The 13,135-nt window shown below is 34.5% G+C and overlaps 1 protein-coding gene across 1 annotated transcript in view; it reads left to right on the forward strand.

Annotated features, from left to right (window-relative positions):
- CEP170 (centrosomal protein 170kDa) overlaps positions 1 to 12,526 on the forward strand; it is a 104,619-nt gene extending 92,093 nt beyond the window's left edge. Inside the window, exons 15-19 of the mRNA XM_010562600.1 lie at positions 1,246 to 1,413; positions 1,724 to 1,812; positions 7,987 to 8,080; positions 10,432 to 10,483; positions 12,161 to 12,526. Coding sequence (XP_010560902.1) covers positions 1,246 to 1,413; positions 1,724 to 1,812; positions 7,987 to 8,080; positions 10,432 to 10,483; positions 12,161 to 12,447 — 690 coding nt within the window. The 3' untranslated portion in view covers positions 12,448 to 12,526. The remainder of the gene's footprint in view (positions 1 to 1,245; positions 1,414 to 1,723; positions 1,813 to 7,986; positions 8,081 to 10,431; positions 10,484 to 12,160) is intronic.
- Positions 12,527 to 13,135: the final 609 nt, after the last annotated feature.

The raw sequence follows: 13,135 nt of genomic DNA on the forward strand, positions 1-13,135 counted from the left end.
GCATGCTATCTGTCTGTCTCTTTTTTTCCACTAAACATAGGACAAGATAGTTATTTGTTTCTTGCTTATCTTTAGCCTTAGATACTGTTGGATAGTATCTAAGTGCATTTAAAGATACTAGCGTGTGTGCGGAAATATATATAAATGTATACATTTAATACTTTGCATAGCTATTAAAAACAAAAAAGTCCCTCTTTTCACAGGTGACATAAAAGTTTCGTCTTCTGAACACTGAAGTTCCTAGGTATCATCAGTTAATAAGAACTTTAGATTTTCTTTCTTAAAAACATTGTTGAAAACTACCTTGAAATAAGTTTGCCTTGTGCTTCTAATAATTAGTTTCTTCGACTATCTCTGGTGTGCTGTTCTGTGAATATATTGACTAACTTGTTCTAGTAACCATCACAGATCTAATGCTGGTAAACGTGTTAATCTGAATTTAAATCATCACTTTCTACCATATTAAAATTCACCCTAATATGTTGTAAATGTTTACTGCATTTTTTCTTCATAGTATTCCTTTCAAAATGTGTTTATTCATTTTTGTGTGCGTAAAGTTTGGTAATACGTTAGTTTACTATGTTTAGTATAATACTGTCTTTTTCTGTGGAAAAAAAGATATAAACAGTGATAAGAAATCTGTGAGTTGGGTACTCAGAAAAATTGTAACTGCGCTCACATAGACTTTGTTTTTAATTCTCATGGACTTTAAGGAGGTAAAGCGCTCATTTTCTCAGATCCAGTTAGATCACTCTGATTTTTATAGTACTAAATAATTATTTTCTTCTTTAAAAAATATTGTACAGTGTGTACATACTGCAGGTGGCAGTATCTCCTTTAAGTAGGTATAGGTGTTCCTGTAACACTGACTAATCTGGAAAAAAATCTAAATTTGATAGTGCTGTACTTAATTCCACAGATAATATCCACAGATATATTGCATTAATCGAAGGAATAAATTATTCAATATAAGTTTATAGGTAACTATTATGTTACCTGCCCATAAGCAAAATTCCTGTGACGTAGTCTAATTTTGCCATGTATGTCTGGTATTTGAAAAAAAAAAAAAAAAGTTCATTTTTACAAGGTATTGTTACATAAGAGATGCATCACTTTATACCATATAAGACAAAGAATGATTTTTATTTGATAGGCTTCTTGTAAACTGTTTCAGAAGGAAAAAAAATCTCATTTTTGCCTGTATCCAGTAGGTTTCATAAACTGCATTTTTCTTTTACCCCCCAGTTGGTTGACCGAGTATTTGATGAAAGTCTCAATTTTAGAAAAATACCTCCACTAGTGCATGCCAAACTGCCAGAGGGTAATGGTCGGCCTAACGATGCTAGACCACAGCTAACAGATGCCCTTGACCCCCCAACAATTACCCGGAGAAGGACTTGGAGCAGAGATGAAGTGAGTACACAACAGTATCCTCTCTAGTAATGTGTCTGTTTTAAGCTTTTACAATTGCCTCTGCACTTAATATTCTCGTCACTATCCTTTCTTTCCTACCTGTAGCAAATAACATTAATACTGGAAAAAATTATTTGTGTATTACTGAATTGGCAAAATGTTCAAGTATGATTGTATATGAAACTAATTAGAACACAAGTGTGATTTTTTTTTTTTAAACTTAAAAAAAAGATTTTAAAATATGTGGAATTGTTTGTATTTAATTCCAATTAAACTAATAATATCCTTTTTTATGAAAATCTTACTGCAGGTTATGGGGGACAGTTTGCTGTTGTCCTCAGTCTTCCAATTTTCTCGCAAGATAAGACAATCCATAGACAAAACAGCAGGCAAAATCAGGTGGGTTTTCAAAAATTATTGTTATTACTGAAAATGTCTGCTCTCATCAACATTCCTACTAGTAGAAGAGATATGTATAATACAGCTAGAGCAAATGTATTTAGTAGCAACTTGTGTTTTAAAAAAAGTGGTTACCTATGACTTTTTTAGCATTTAGAAAGATTTGAGGTGATAAATTTTCCATTATTGCTTGTGTGTATTTCACATTATATGAAGATAAATATTAGCAAAGTTTACACGGACAGAACAGTATCCATCATACTTCCAGCAAAGGAGCTGTTCCAACACGTGCAAATGCTGTGCAAAATCTACATGACCTCTATGCAAGTCTTGTAAAACTCCTTTCCTTTGAAGGTAAGGTTAAAATGTTGCTGAACTGTAAAACCAGGCCCTGTATGTTTGCCAAGTTGTTGTAGAGATCCCCCGTTTTAGGAAGAAAAACAAATGGGACAGAGGAGAGCAGTTTCAGTAAATCCTTCTGAAAAAGAACTTGCTCTGGAAACGATGTGGTCACTATTGAGTTCTAAATCTAAACCAGATGTAACCATCTGTTATTTTTAATTTAAAATTCCTGCTCAGATAGTTAGATTCCTGCATAAAATGTCACACTATCTAACAGGAAGTATAGACATGTCAAAAGTGACAATATGTTGCTCTACCAACACTTCCGTTTTTCTTGAATGAGTGAGTGTACAACCATTTGGTGACCACTGTGGTTGACAAGAATAAATGAAAATTCTAAATACAAAGTTCGAGGTTGTTTAATTCACATGTCCTTCTTTATGTCTTTATGCAGTTAATCATTTTAAAATAGCGTACATTAAAAATAAGAAAGTTATTTGGCTGAACTTCATGTATAGTTTTCTGAATGTGAGAAAATATTAGGCCTGTAATTGCTCAGTTTGTCTAGGAAGTGTTAGATATTGAAATCTTAGATGGGTGACAGATTAATAACCAAATCACAAATTTATTTCAGCATAAGGTGATGTAACTAGTAAAAGCAGTAAATACTAACATATCTGAAGGTTGTATTCTCATGGGAGTACCAAAAAAAGACTTGACCATAGAAATCAAGAGGAAGAAAAGTTATCTATATTAATCGGTAAAAACTGTAGGTTATCTGCCATTTCTAGTCCTGCTCTTTCTAGTAGGAGAGTATCACTGAGTGAAGAATCAAGTCTTTAAAAGCCTGCTGCCCATTCTTATTATTTCTGTTCTAAGGTTTTTTATGTGTTGCTTTTACTGGTGGTTACAGGTAGCATTTGTGAGTACCTTATTTCTGCTATCTTGGAACATGGTCCTGGACTGATAATCATCTCACTTCTCTTTTTCCAATTCACTATTTTGGGGCTGCAGGATTATAATATTGGGAATACGCCATTTGCTGCCTTTCCCTCTTTGGTTTCCCCAGATACAGTCTTTTATGTATCATACTATTTATTTAAATATCCTTAAACAAAAGACATAAATGTCTTTAGCTGTGTAAATTTCAGATATAAATGAGTTTGTGAAATGCAGGTGTACAATACGGTTACTCTCAAAAGCTGTGCCAAATTAAGAGTTCAACTTCATTATGTAGAATTTATTACAAATTATGCAAAAGTTCACAACTTGTTTGCCTTTAATCAACCTCTGAGTGCATGCTATCATTTACTTTAATAGCTGATCTCAAAAAAAGTGCAAATAAATACATGCAAAGAGGTACTTAAGCATGACCATTCTTTGAAAGTCATTCTAAAAGGCATTTGAAATTTGGAAATAGAAACAAAATACTACATTAAGTTTTGTTTTGAGCATAATTCTCTGGGAAAATACAGTGACATCCGTAAGGAACTCTGCTTACCAATATTTTTTTTTTTTTCCTTTTAAAGCTGCATCATTGGAACAAGAATCTTGCTTATTGACTGACTTATTTGTGGTAGGCGTCTAGGATGATATGTATCTTAAAATGCTTCAGAAGCAGTAGATAGTAGCTACTCTACTTTTTTTGTTGTGCTGATTTTTCTTGATGGTTAGCAGTTTCTGATCTATAAATATGTTGCTAGCACAGCTGTAGTTAACCTAAAAACCAGTTCAATAGAGTGAGTTAAAACAAATTTATGTATGTGAATTCATTCTGAGAAGAGCAGGTAACTAAAATCAAGTCTTACACTTTTCTGATTAATTTTCTGAGCTTAAAAGGTAAGCCAGATATATTGTAATGAATGTAATAATGATGGGATCATGTATGTTATTATAACTATAAGCATACCTATAAACATTTTATATACATTTAAAGAAAGTGGCATTGCTTATTTCTAAAATTATAATGGAGAAAGGCTCGTTAATAAGTTATTATTTAGCATATTCCCAAGAGCTGTGATCAAAACTTCCTTTTCCTGCCACTCAGAATGGATTTGAATAATATGATGTTATTCATAATGTCATTAGTATTTTGAATCAGAAAAACAACCATAGTTTTAGAATTATTTTTTTGGAGAGCGTATAAGGCTGCTAGGACCTATTACAGATGTTACCTTAGCTTTGTTTTGATGTACATGAGTTCAACCAATTGGTGTGCTTCTATTCCCTTTGCTGGAGTTAAGCCAGTTAAAATTTCTGCCCAGAACAGGTACAATGAGAATCAGTCAGGATTTGTCAAGCTAGCAGTTGCATATTTATGCCAGAGTACTTAACATGAAAGGAGAGGAGAAATTTTTAGAGGCACCAATAAGAGTAAGCTAGTAAGCCTGACTGTGTTTTAAAAGTCCTCCCTCAAATTTTCTTGGTTGCCAATGTAAAAAACTCTCTCTAGAGCACAGACAGTATGGACAATTACGATCCTTACAAATTGCATCATAAAATTGCATATTAAAAAATGTATCCTTCCTATCTGGGTCCAAATGGTGAAAGACGTGCTTCCTGTGAATGTGAACGCCCTACCTTCTGTAATAGCTAGCTTTACAAAAAGGCCAGTTCCACTTTGGCTAAAATATTAAGAACATAAATATTTTCAGTCATTCTGACAAGCAGATCTAACAGAAATTAAAATGAGCTAAAATCAGTCATGAAAATAAATTTGCATGAGGGCAAAAGGAAATAGATACCTTTTTGCTTGACTAGTTTCTTCCCACTTCCCCACTGCCATTTCTGTTTTCCTAATTTACCGATAATGTTCCAAGTTCCACTGAATTCTGTAATTGTTCCTACCTTATCTTAAGAAGTAGGATCGAGAGAAGCTTTTGATGCTGTATTCCTCACCTACATTCTCCCAGTGCTGGCCAAACTGTTTTTTTTTTCCCCAAGTCCCAGCATGGTATTCAGATTGAACCAGATTCAAATGCCTGGTTCTTTCCTTTCACCAAATCCTCTATATGTTTGTAATTTTCTTCAGGATAATGTCATAGCTTGGGTATTGCTAAATTACTTTTCTATATTTTATTTTTATTCATTACTTTGTATAATCAGTTACATTCTTATCTGCTGGTGTATACAAAACTACATTAGATTTAAAAAATCTGCAGCATTCTTGCCATGTATCCTATAACCCGTTCTTTGCTAACAAATTATTGTGGTGGCTTCTCAGGAAGCAGTTTGTTTGCTTTTCTGTCTTTTATATGTTATAATGAGTTTGCAGGAATTTTCAGAGATTATGGAGGGAAGAGGTAAGTAGGTTTTGCAGTGGGAAGACCTACATGGTTTTATCAGCGCTTTACAATGTGAATGCAGTGTTTAGTGCCTTGCTTTGTAGCAGGCAGCTACCTCTTCAGTCAGGCAAAATCTAGGCAAAGCATTCAGGTCAGTGCAGGTACTACTTGTCGGTCTCTGCAGTTTGCTGTGCATCCTGCAAAGTGCAGTGAAAGTAAAAAGGGGACTGAGCACAGCCAAACGAGCAAGTTCAGGCAGATTTGCCCCAGAAAGTAGAGAAAGGCAAGAGCAGAAGGTGGCAGGCATTTAAAAATATGTTGTCTTAAGATAAAAAGTATGGTTAGAAGGAGGAAGAGCAAAGGAGACAGAGAGTAAGACCCCCCCAGGAGGTTAAAATGTACAAAATGAATAAGTGAAAAAAATGTTGTAAAAAGGAAATAGGCTTCTTAAAATGATAGTAAAAACAAATCAGCCTTGCCACTTTATAGTGGAAATAATATTTTTTAAATTACTGCTTTCATTTTTTCCTCTTTTTTTTTTTTTTTAATAAAATGACCTATGAAATGGAAAGCTTTCAAATTGTAAAAGAGAAGTAAGAACATTATCTCTAAAAGAGGATAAGACTGAAAACACAACATACACAAGCAAAGGCATTAATCACATACATAAAGATAGAAATATTTTAATATAACATGAGCAAGAACATAAATGAAAAAAACATGCAGTGTCACAATAACTTCTATATTTTTCCTGCTAGTGCTGTTTACTGCTAAATAAAGCCTTATTTTCTATTTTCCTGCTTATTTCCAGTGTGATATAAATGCTGTTAAAGTACAGAAAGTATAGCTGCATAAGATTCTCAATATACTGAATCCAAATATTTCCAGGAATGGTCTGTTTTTAGTGTATGATCCTATAAAGGATTTAACTGGCTCTGCTTTTTTTTTATTTATTTTAGCTCATCAGTGTCAGACAAGTCCTAAATTTTCATTGTTACTGAACTTTCTGCTACCCAGGTCTGCAGTTGTATGGCTTAGCGAGCTTTTGCACTCCCTTCCAGAACATAAAAGCAACCTTGTCAGTCCTCTGATGATAAGCTTCGTTACAAGATGATGATGCTACTTGAGGCCATAAAGTGTTTCAAGTTTTCTTCACTGTAGTTTCAATTACTTTTAATTTATTTTTTCCTTCCCCAAGAAGTATGCATTGATGTTTACTCCTTGTATGCTTTGTACATTAATAAATTAAAGTCACTTGCAGAAGTAGTCATTTGCCTCAATCCCATGACATTGTGTCATGAGAGTAGTTTAATTCCTCTCAGTGAAACATCTGACAAAAACATGTTCTGAATCAGCAGCTAGTGAAGACCTCAAGGACAGAAGAAGAGTTAAAGCAGCTTCTGGATGGGCTTTCTACAGACATATATGTACCAATACAATAAGACAGGGTACACATTTTGAAAAATGACAGGATAATAATAGAGAGTGGGATTTTTCATAGGGTATAAATAACTGAAGAAAGATGAACAGAAATGCAGTACTGAGTTTCCCAGCTTTCTTTAAAATTCTTAGTCTTTATGTGATTCGAGGTATCATGAATTTCCACCTTAAAAATTATTTCCTCAGAGATGTACCTACACTAATAACTTCTTTAAAATGTACTGCTTTTTGGTCATGATTTTAAATTAGTTTGTTTGTTTGCTTAGCAGTTTTACTGCAGCTATTTTTGTACTTTTAACTCTGAAATACCAATTAGAGAAGTGGATTTGGACTCATCTATGTCATCATGGTGTCACTATAAAAAAAAGAATACTCAGACTTTAAATATCTGCACATTCCTTTTTTTTTAATTGTGCAAATGTGGACAGTTTAAATTGTTTAAGATATGACAAAACAAAAACTATTTATCAGAGCAGGGAAGCAAAACACAAAAGAGGAATCTCAGTATGCTTTGGGGTTTTACAAATGATAGAAGTGACTTCTTTCAACATGTAATACAAGTGATACTTATATTACTAAATCAAGTAGATACAATTTCTGTGTTGAGACTTTTCAATGAAAACTTCTTCTATGAAATGCATTTTTCTTTTAATTTCCTGAAGTAGTTTATTTTTCATTAAATTCATGTAAAATACAAATGTAAAAGAGTTGCATTTATTTAGCATTGTTAATCTTCCTGTTATGTTTTGCAGTTGTTGTAAAATGCAGTGTTAATAGGGAGTTCTCTGGCTACTGTAAAATAGTTGGATTTTTTAAAAAAAGGCTCAATAGTGGAGGAAAGAATCAGCTGTGTCTTTTCAACACCATAAGCAAGTATTTAGCTACAGAACTGCCATTTTAGTGTCAATAATAATGATATTGCTGAAAACCTGTATGCTTCCCTGAAAATTTAATCTGTATGATTGGATTCTGTCACTTTTCAATATTTGAGATTTTACTTTTATTCAGTGCTCCCTATGCTGCTTTCTCGTATTGTGTTATCTTTCAGGTTTAGTTTGTTTATTCTTGTCTATTTTAAACATACTGTTCCTGAATTTCTTTCTTCTAGAATATTATTTAAGGACAAAGACAGAAATTGGGAAGAAATTGAAAACAAGTTGCGAGCTGAAAGTGAAGTTCCTATTGTGAAAACATCAAGCATGGTATGAATAGTTCTCTTTTCCGGGTTTGATTGAGCCTCTTATCTAATTTCTAAATAATCAGTAGAGGAGTGTATTATTTTCAATGACATAAAGGCAAAAATCTTTAAAAGGTTTTATTTAGACACTCAGTATATTTCAAGAATAAACCTAATCTTCTTTAATAATTACTGAGACTTACTATCTTACAAAGAAACAAGAAATTGTTCAGGGGAAGTTCTCATAAAGAATGCAATAAAAGGGGTTCCGACTATATATAGACCATCAGTACTTTAGTATAACCAAAGGTAACAACCATTAGTTTTAATGTTGGATTGCTTTCAAATGAATTTGTTTTACAGTCTAAAGACTACTTTACCTACTGATTATTAATATATAGTACTTGATACTATTAATACTGATTATTAATATTTAGAGAAATAGTTGTTTTTTGCTATATGTGAATGAAAATAATCTGTAGACACCTTGCAATAAAAGCACTCTTCAGTGAAAAAAAATCATGTTGATTTTGTGTGGAAGTGATTACTGTAGGGTATCAACTACAACCCTAGTTGATTCATGTAGGCTTCTACCCCTGCCTAATTAGGGCCATTTCATGACCAGACTGTGACAGTGTGAGGGAATGGAGCACACTTGTTTCCTAGTACGCTTCTCCTCTGCTTCTAGACACAGAACGTAGGGTTTGAAAAACATCTCTGCATGTGAGAGCAGGCGGAGAGTCTAGCTACATTATCCTGTCTGGAGTATGGTTCTGTTAAGAATGTCAACTTACAGAGGCCATTTTATTTTCTGAGGGGAAAGGTGGGAGAGGAAACTCCTCACATACTTCGTACTGGACTGCTTAGAAGCAAAATGTGAACACATTTCCTCTGGCACTGAACTGGCTAGCACTTCTGTGTTAGCTCATCATGAGTTATTAAACTCACCCAGATTGATTTTTCCTGGAAGTATTAAAAACTTGGCCTGTAATTTCTGCAGAATGATATATTTTTTAAGAGCAATCATTAGTAACTCAGTGTTGTAATTTAATAGATACACTGGCGGGGGGTGGGGGGTGTTAAAGTTCAATTAAGCAAGTTACTCATAGAAGTTTCTAATTTTAGAAATATGATAATATAAGGAGTTTCTTTTACCCATTTCCAGAGTAAGATCAGAGTTTAGTGTTTTATGTTCCAAGTGCTATGGATATGGGGTTTTAAGCCATTCATTAAAAAAGAAAAAGATTAGTTGTATATTTATTCCTAAGTTCAGCATTTTACAAAATTTTTTTTCAATGCATTAAAGCATCTCCCATTGTTTGAAAGTGTGTGGGGTTTTTGTCTATGCACTGATTTTCAAGTTTCTGCTCAGTTTTCAGAACAATATGTTGTTCAAATGCAGTGCTTATTTTTACCACAAAATGATATTAAAAGTTAACAGAGGACAATTGTAACTGATGTTTGTTTTGTCCTTGGGACATTTATGTCCAGCTCAGATGTGGAATCTGCTTAAAGATACTGACTTTGTAAAATCCAAGGTAATCAATCTCTTTGCCACTCACAAAAATCACATTACTTAGTACAGAATGGGTTTCTGAAATGGGTTAAATGGGTTTGTGAAATCGGTGCCTTTGAAAATTCTCAGCTTTTGAAGACCACTGATAGCTCTCCTCAGCAGTTGGATTAACAGTATTCTTCAGTGTAGGATCCTTCAATTGTAGGATTTACATATTTATAATTTAATATGTGGTACATTTAATGATTGTTGTGTTTCTGAGTGCGTCACTGTGGCTACATCTGTGTTAGCAAGTAGTGCAGCACAGAGGAGAAAAATCTGTAAGGCCAATGAGTGCTGAGGACCCAACATTGGTGTGCTGTGCAGGGTCTCGTGGGCACAGGGCCTGATGGTTGCAGGCAAAATCCCGCTGCAGTCATCTTACTATTCTGACTCACACCTGAACAAGGTTATAAATCACCCTATTCCATTCCATACTGGGTTTATACTATAACTTTCCTGTAAAGGTTTGCTGTTACTTTGCCCCATTTCTGCGGAACTGTGGTGTCTACAAGTCTGTGCTTGAGAAGGAGTACTGCAGGCAAACAAGCAAGGGACAGAGTGAGGTTTGGTTGACCCTAGCCGTTGGCCAGTGCAGAGGAGCTCTTGATTTCCGAGTGGGCCACGGCTGCCCAGCCTCAAGCACTGCTGCCCAGGACCCATGGTGGACGTGGCTGGGCCACCACCAGCAACGGTGTTCCTGATGCCAGGAGGGACAACCCAAATAGCATATTGCAAAGGTTGGGGAGGGGGATTGTTTGCTACTGATAGGTGGTTTGAGTCTCTTTTTCCTTAACGAAACGTGTTTGTTTCTTTCCTAGGAAATATCATCAATCTTACAGGAGCTGAAACGAGTTGAAAAACAGCTGCAAGGTACAAATCTTTTTTCACTTTTCTCTTTTGCGGTTGCTTGCTTGCTTTACAATTTTTTTAGTATATATCTATATATATGTGTGTATCATGAAACAAAGTTTTTGCATTTTATTAAAATAAATTCAGAGTTGCAGTTACATGCATTAACATATAATTGCTGGCACATTTGTTAAAGAAACGTCACTGAATTATTTTAAAACAGAAAAGTGATGATATCTTTTTATATGGGTGAGAAAAGGCTCAACTAGAAATGAAATAGTCCAGAGAATCCCAAAGGAATTATTTGTGAAACATTCTTAACAGAAATATTTTTGTGGGCAAATATTGAAGAGTAGGTGATAGAGAATCCTGAGATTAGGCTTTATAAAATATTTTTTGCACATCAGTAATACCCTCATGCCTAGCACAACTCAGTATAAGGAATGCACTGGGACCATAATTTATAGGAAATCTGAAAAGAAACCCTGTATCCGATACAATAAAACGAAAATTTAGAATTAGCTCTTGACACCTTCCCTTCACACTGCTGAATCCACTCTTTGTAATTGTGGAGCCCACAGACTACAAAGTAGAAAAGTTACTTTGCTTTTCCCATGCAAAGACTTACCTATGTATAAAATGGAAAGTATGTTGTGCTTACAAAGTCTGCTATTTAGACATATATTCCATTTATCAAAATCAGCTTAAAAACTGAGTATATTTTAAAAAGAAGTTGCAGTTTATTTGTGTACTGTTTATACTTAGTTTATTGTTTAATTTGCAGTGGTCAAATGGATTAGTGGTCCATGCTTATATATAATCAATATTGTATTTCTTGTAAATTTCCTGTATTTGTTATTTTTGGTATTCAGATTTAATCCTACAATGAAGCATGTTTTAAAAAAGACTGTTTCAGGAGGGAATTGTTAGCCACCTTTTGAGACAAATCAGTATTTGTTTCATACTCAGCTCTAATTAAAAAATGTTAACTTATTAACAAGCTCTGTTGTGTTTAGAGAACAGAACAATGCAATAGGCCCAGAGAAAGAGGCCAAATCATTTCCTTGTGTACACAGTGGTGTCCAAATAGACGTTAGTAATTTGGGAAATTAAAAAGAGAGGGGTTCTATTAAATGTGACAAATGTGTCAATAGTACAGTAAAATGAAATGGTACTAGCTGCTTCTGTTTGCCCTCACTATGTGGAGGGAAGAGGGACAGTAAGTCCATCATTATGCATTAAAAATGATAAATGACTGCTCTTTTATAGGAATTTCTCAACGATGGAATTAGCATCTATGATTATTTGAGGGGGTGGAATGAAGTGTAATAGAATGCTAACGTTAGGAGAAAAAGCCCCTTAAACGTGACTAAAAATCCCATCTTTCAGTCCCTATAAGCTAATCGTAGATGGTTTGTCCTCTCTTTCCTGTCCACACATCAGGCAGAGTTTAGTTTGTGTTGTGCAGTTTTATTTCATCTAAAGTTGTAATATGTGTAAATGCTTTTAAATATATTTATCAGCTACCTATATGTTGGATACACCACTCTCCTGTACTGGGCAACATGCATAAAAGCTCATGTCTGTCATCATCTAAAATAAGTGTGAGAACAGGATTTTTGTGGGTTTTATGATAACAGAAAATTGTATTTTTTATGGTTTCTTCCCTATCCCTTTCATCTTTTCTTGATTGCTTAGCAATTAATGCTATGATTGACCCTGATGGTACCCTGGATGCTCTGAGCAACTTGGGATTCGCCGGCCCCATCTTACCAGCTCAGCCGAAGCCGAAGTCCAGTCCCGTTTCCCAAAGTACCCGCCCTCAAGTGCAGCCAAACTGCCAGCCCGAAACTCGGGCTTTTCGACCTGCCGCCGTCCCTGTTGCAGCTGAATTTGAGAATGCTGAATCCGAGTCAGATTTCAGCATACATTTCAATAGGTTTAACCCAGATGGGGAAGAGGAAGATGCCACCCTGCGTGAGTGACATCTCAGTGTTGATACAAAAACCTTTCATGTGGAATGTCTAGGAATAAAGGAAAAATTATAATATTGGTTTTATAATTTTGAAAAAAAAAAAAAAAAGGCTTGGTCAAACAGCAGTTGTTTTATTAAACCAGTTTTCTTTAACTGTGATGCTTTGATTGTCACTCAATTCCTTTTCAAATCATAAAGATATGCATAGATACAAGTGTAGGAAAGCAGATTGTGGCAGGTTTGCCCTTTGTGGTTGTGTGCTTTGCAAAAGAATTATTGTATCAGCAGTTTTCCCTTAATAGATTTATTTCTTTTTAAAAGCCATGCAAGCAGTCTAACATTTAATGTTACTGAAACCCCAGATCTCTTTGCCAAGCTGCTCTAATGAATGGACTTCCTCCACTAAAGTTTGTACAGAACTGTTGAACAGTTACATTTAATTCTGAATTAGATGATTTATATAGGAAACATTATCTTTGACTACAATGACACATTACTGCAAAAGGTAAGACAGATTTCAGAAAACATTCATTCTTGTGTACTGAAAATCTCAAACAGTTCTGTGATTTATATAACCTTGTTGCTGTGTAAATTGTCTTGGGGTTTACAAAGTTCACATATTATGTTTGCACTAAGATTTGCTGGGAGTGATAGGTGAACATATCGATATCATTAAACAGCAAGCAGTGTTTTGATGT

Source organism: Haliaeetus leucocephalus, unplaced genomic scaffold (genome assembly GCF_000737465.1).
Source record: "Haliaeetus leucocephalus isolate CR32 unplaced genomic scaffold, Haliaeetus_leucocephalus-4.0 Scaffold162, whole genome shotgun sequence".
NCBI classification, from domain to species: domain Eukaryota; kingdom Metazoa; phylum Chordata; class Aves; order Accipitriformes; family Accipitridae; genus Haliaeetus; species Haliaeetus leucocephalus.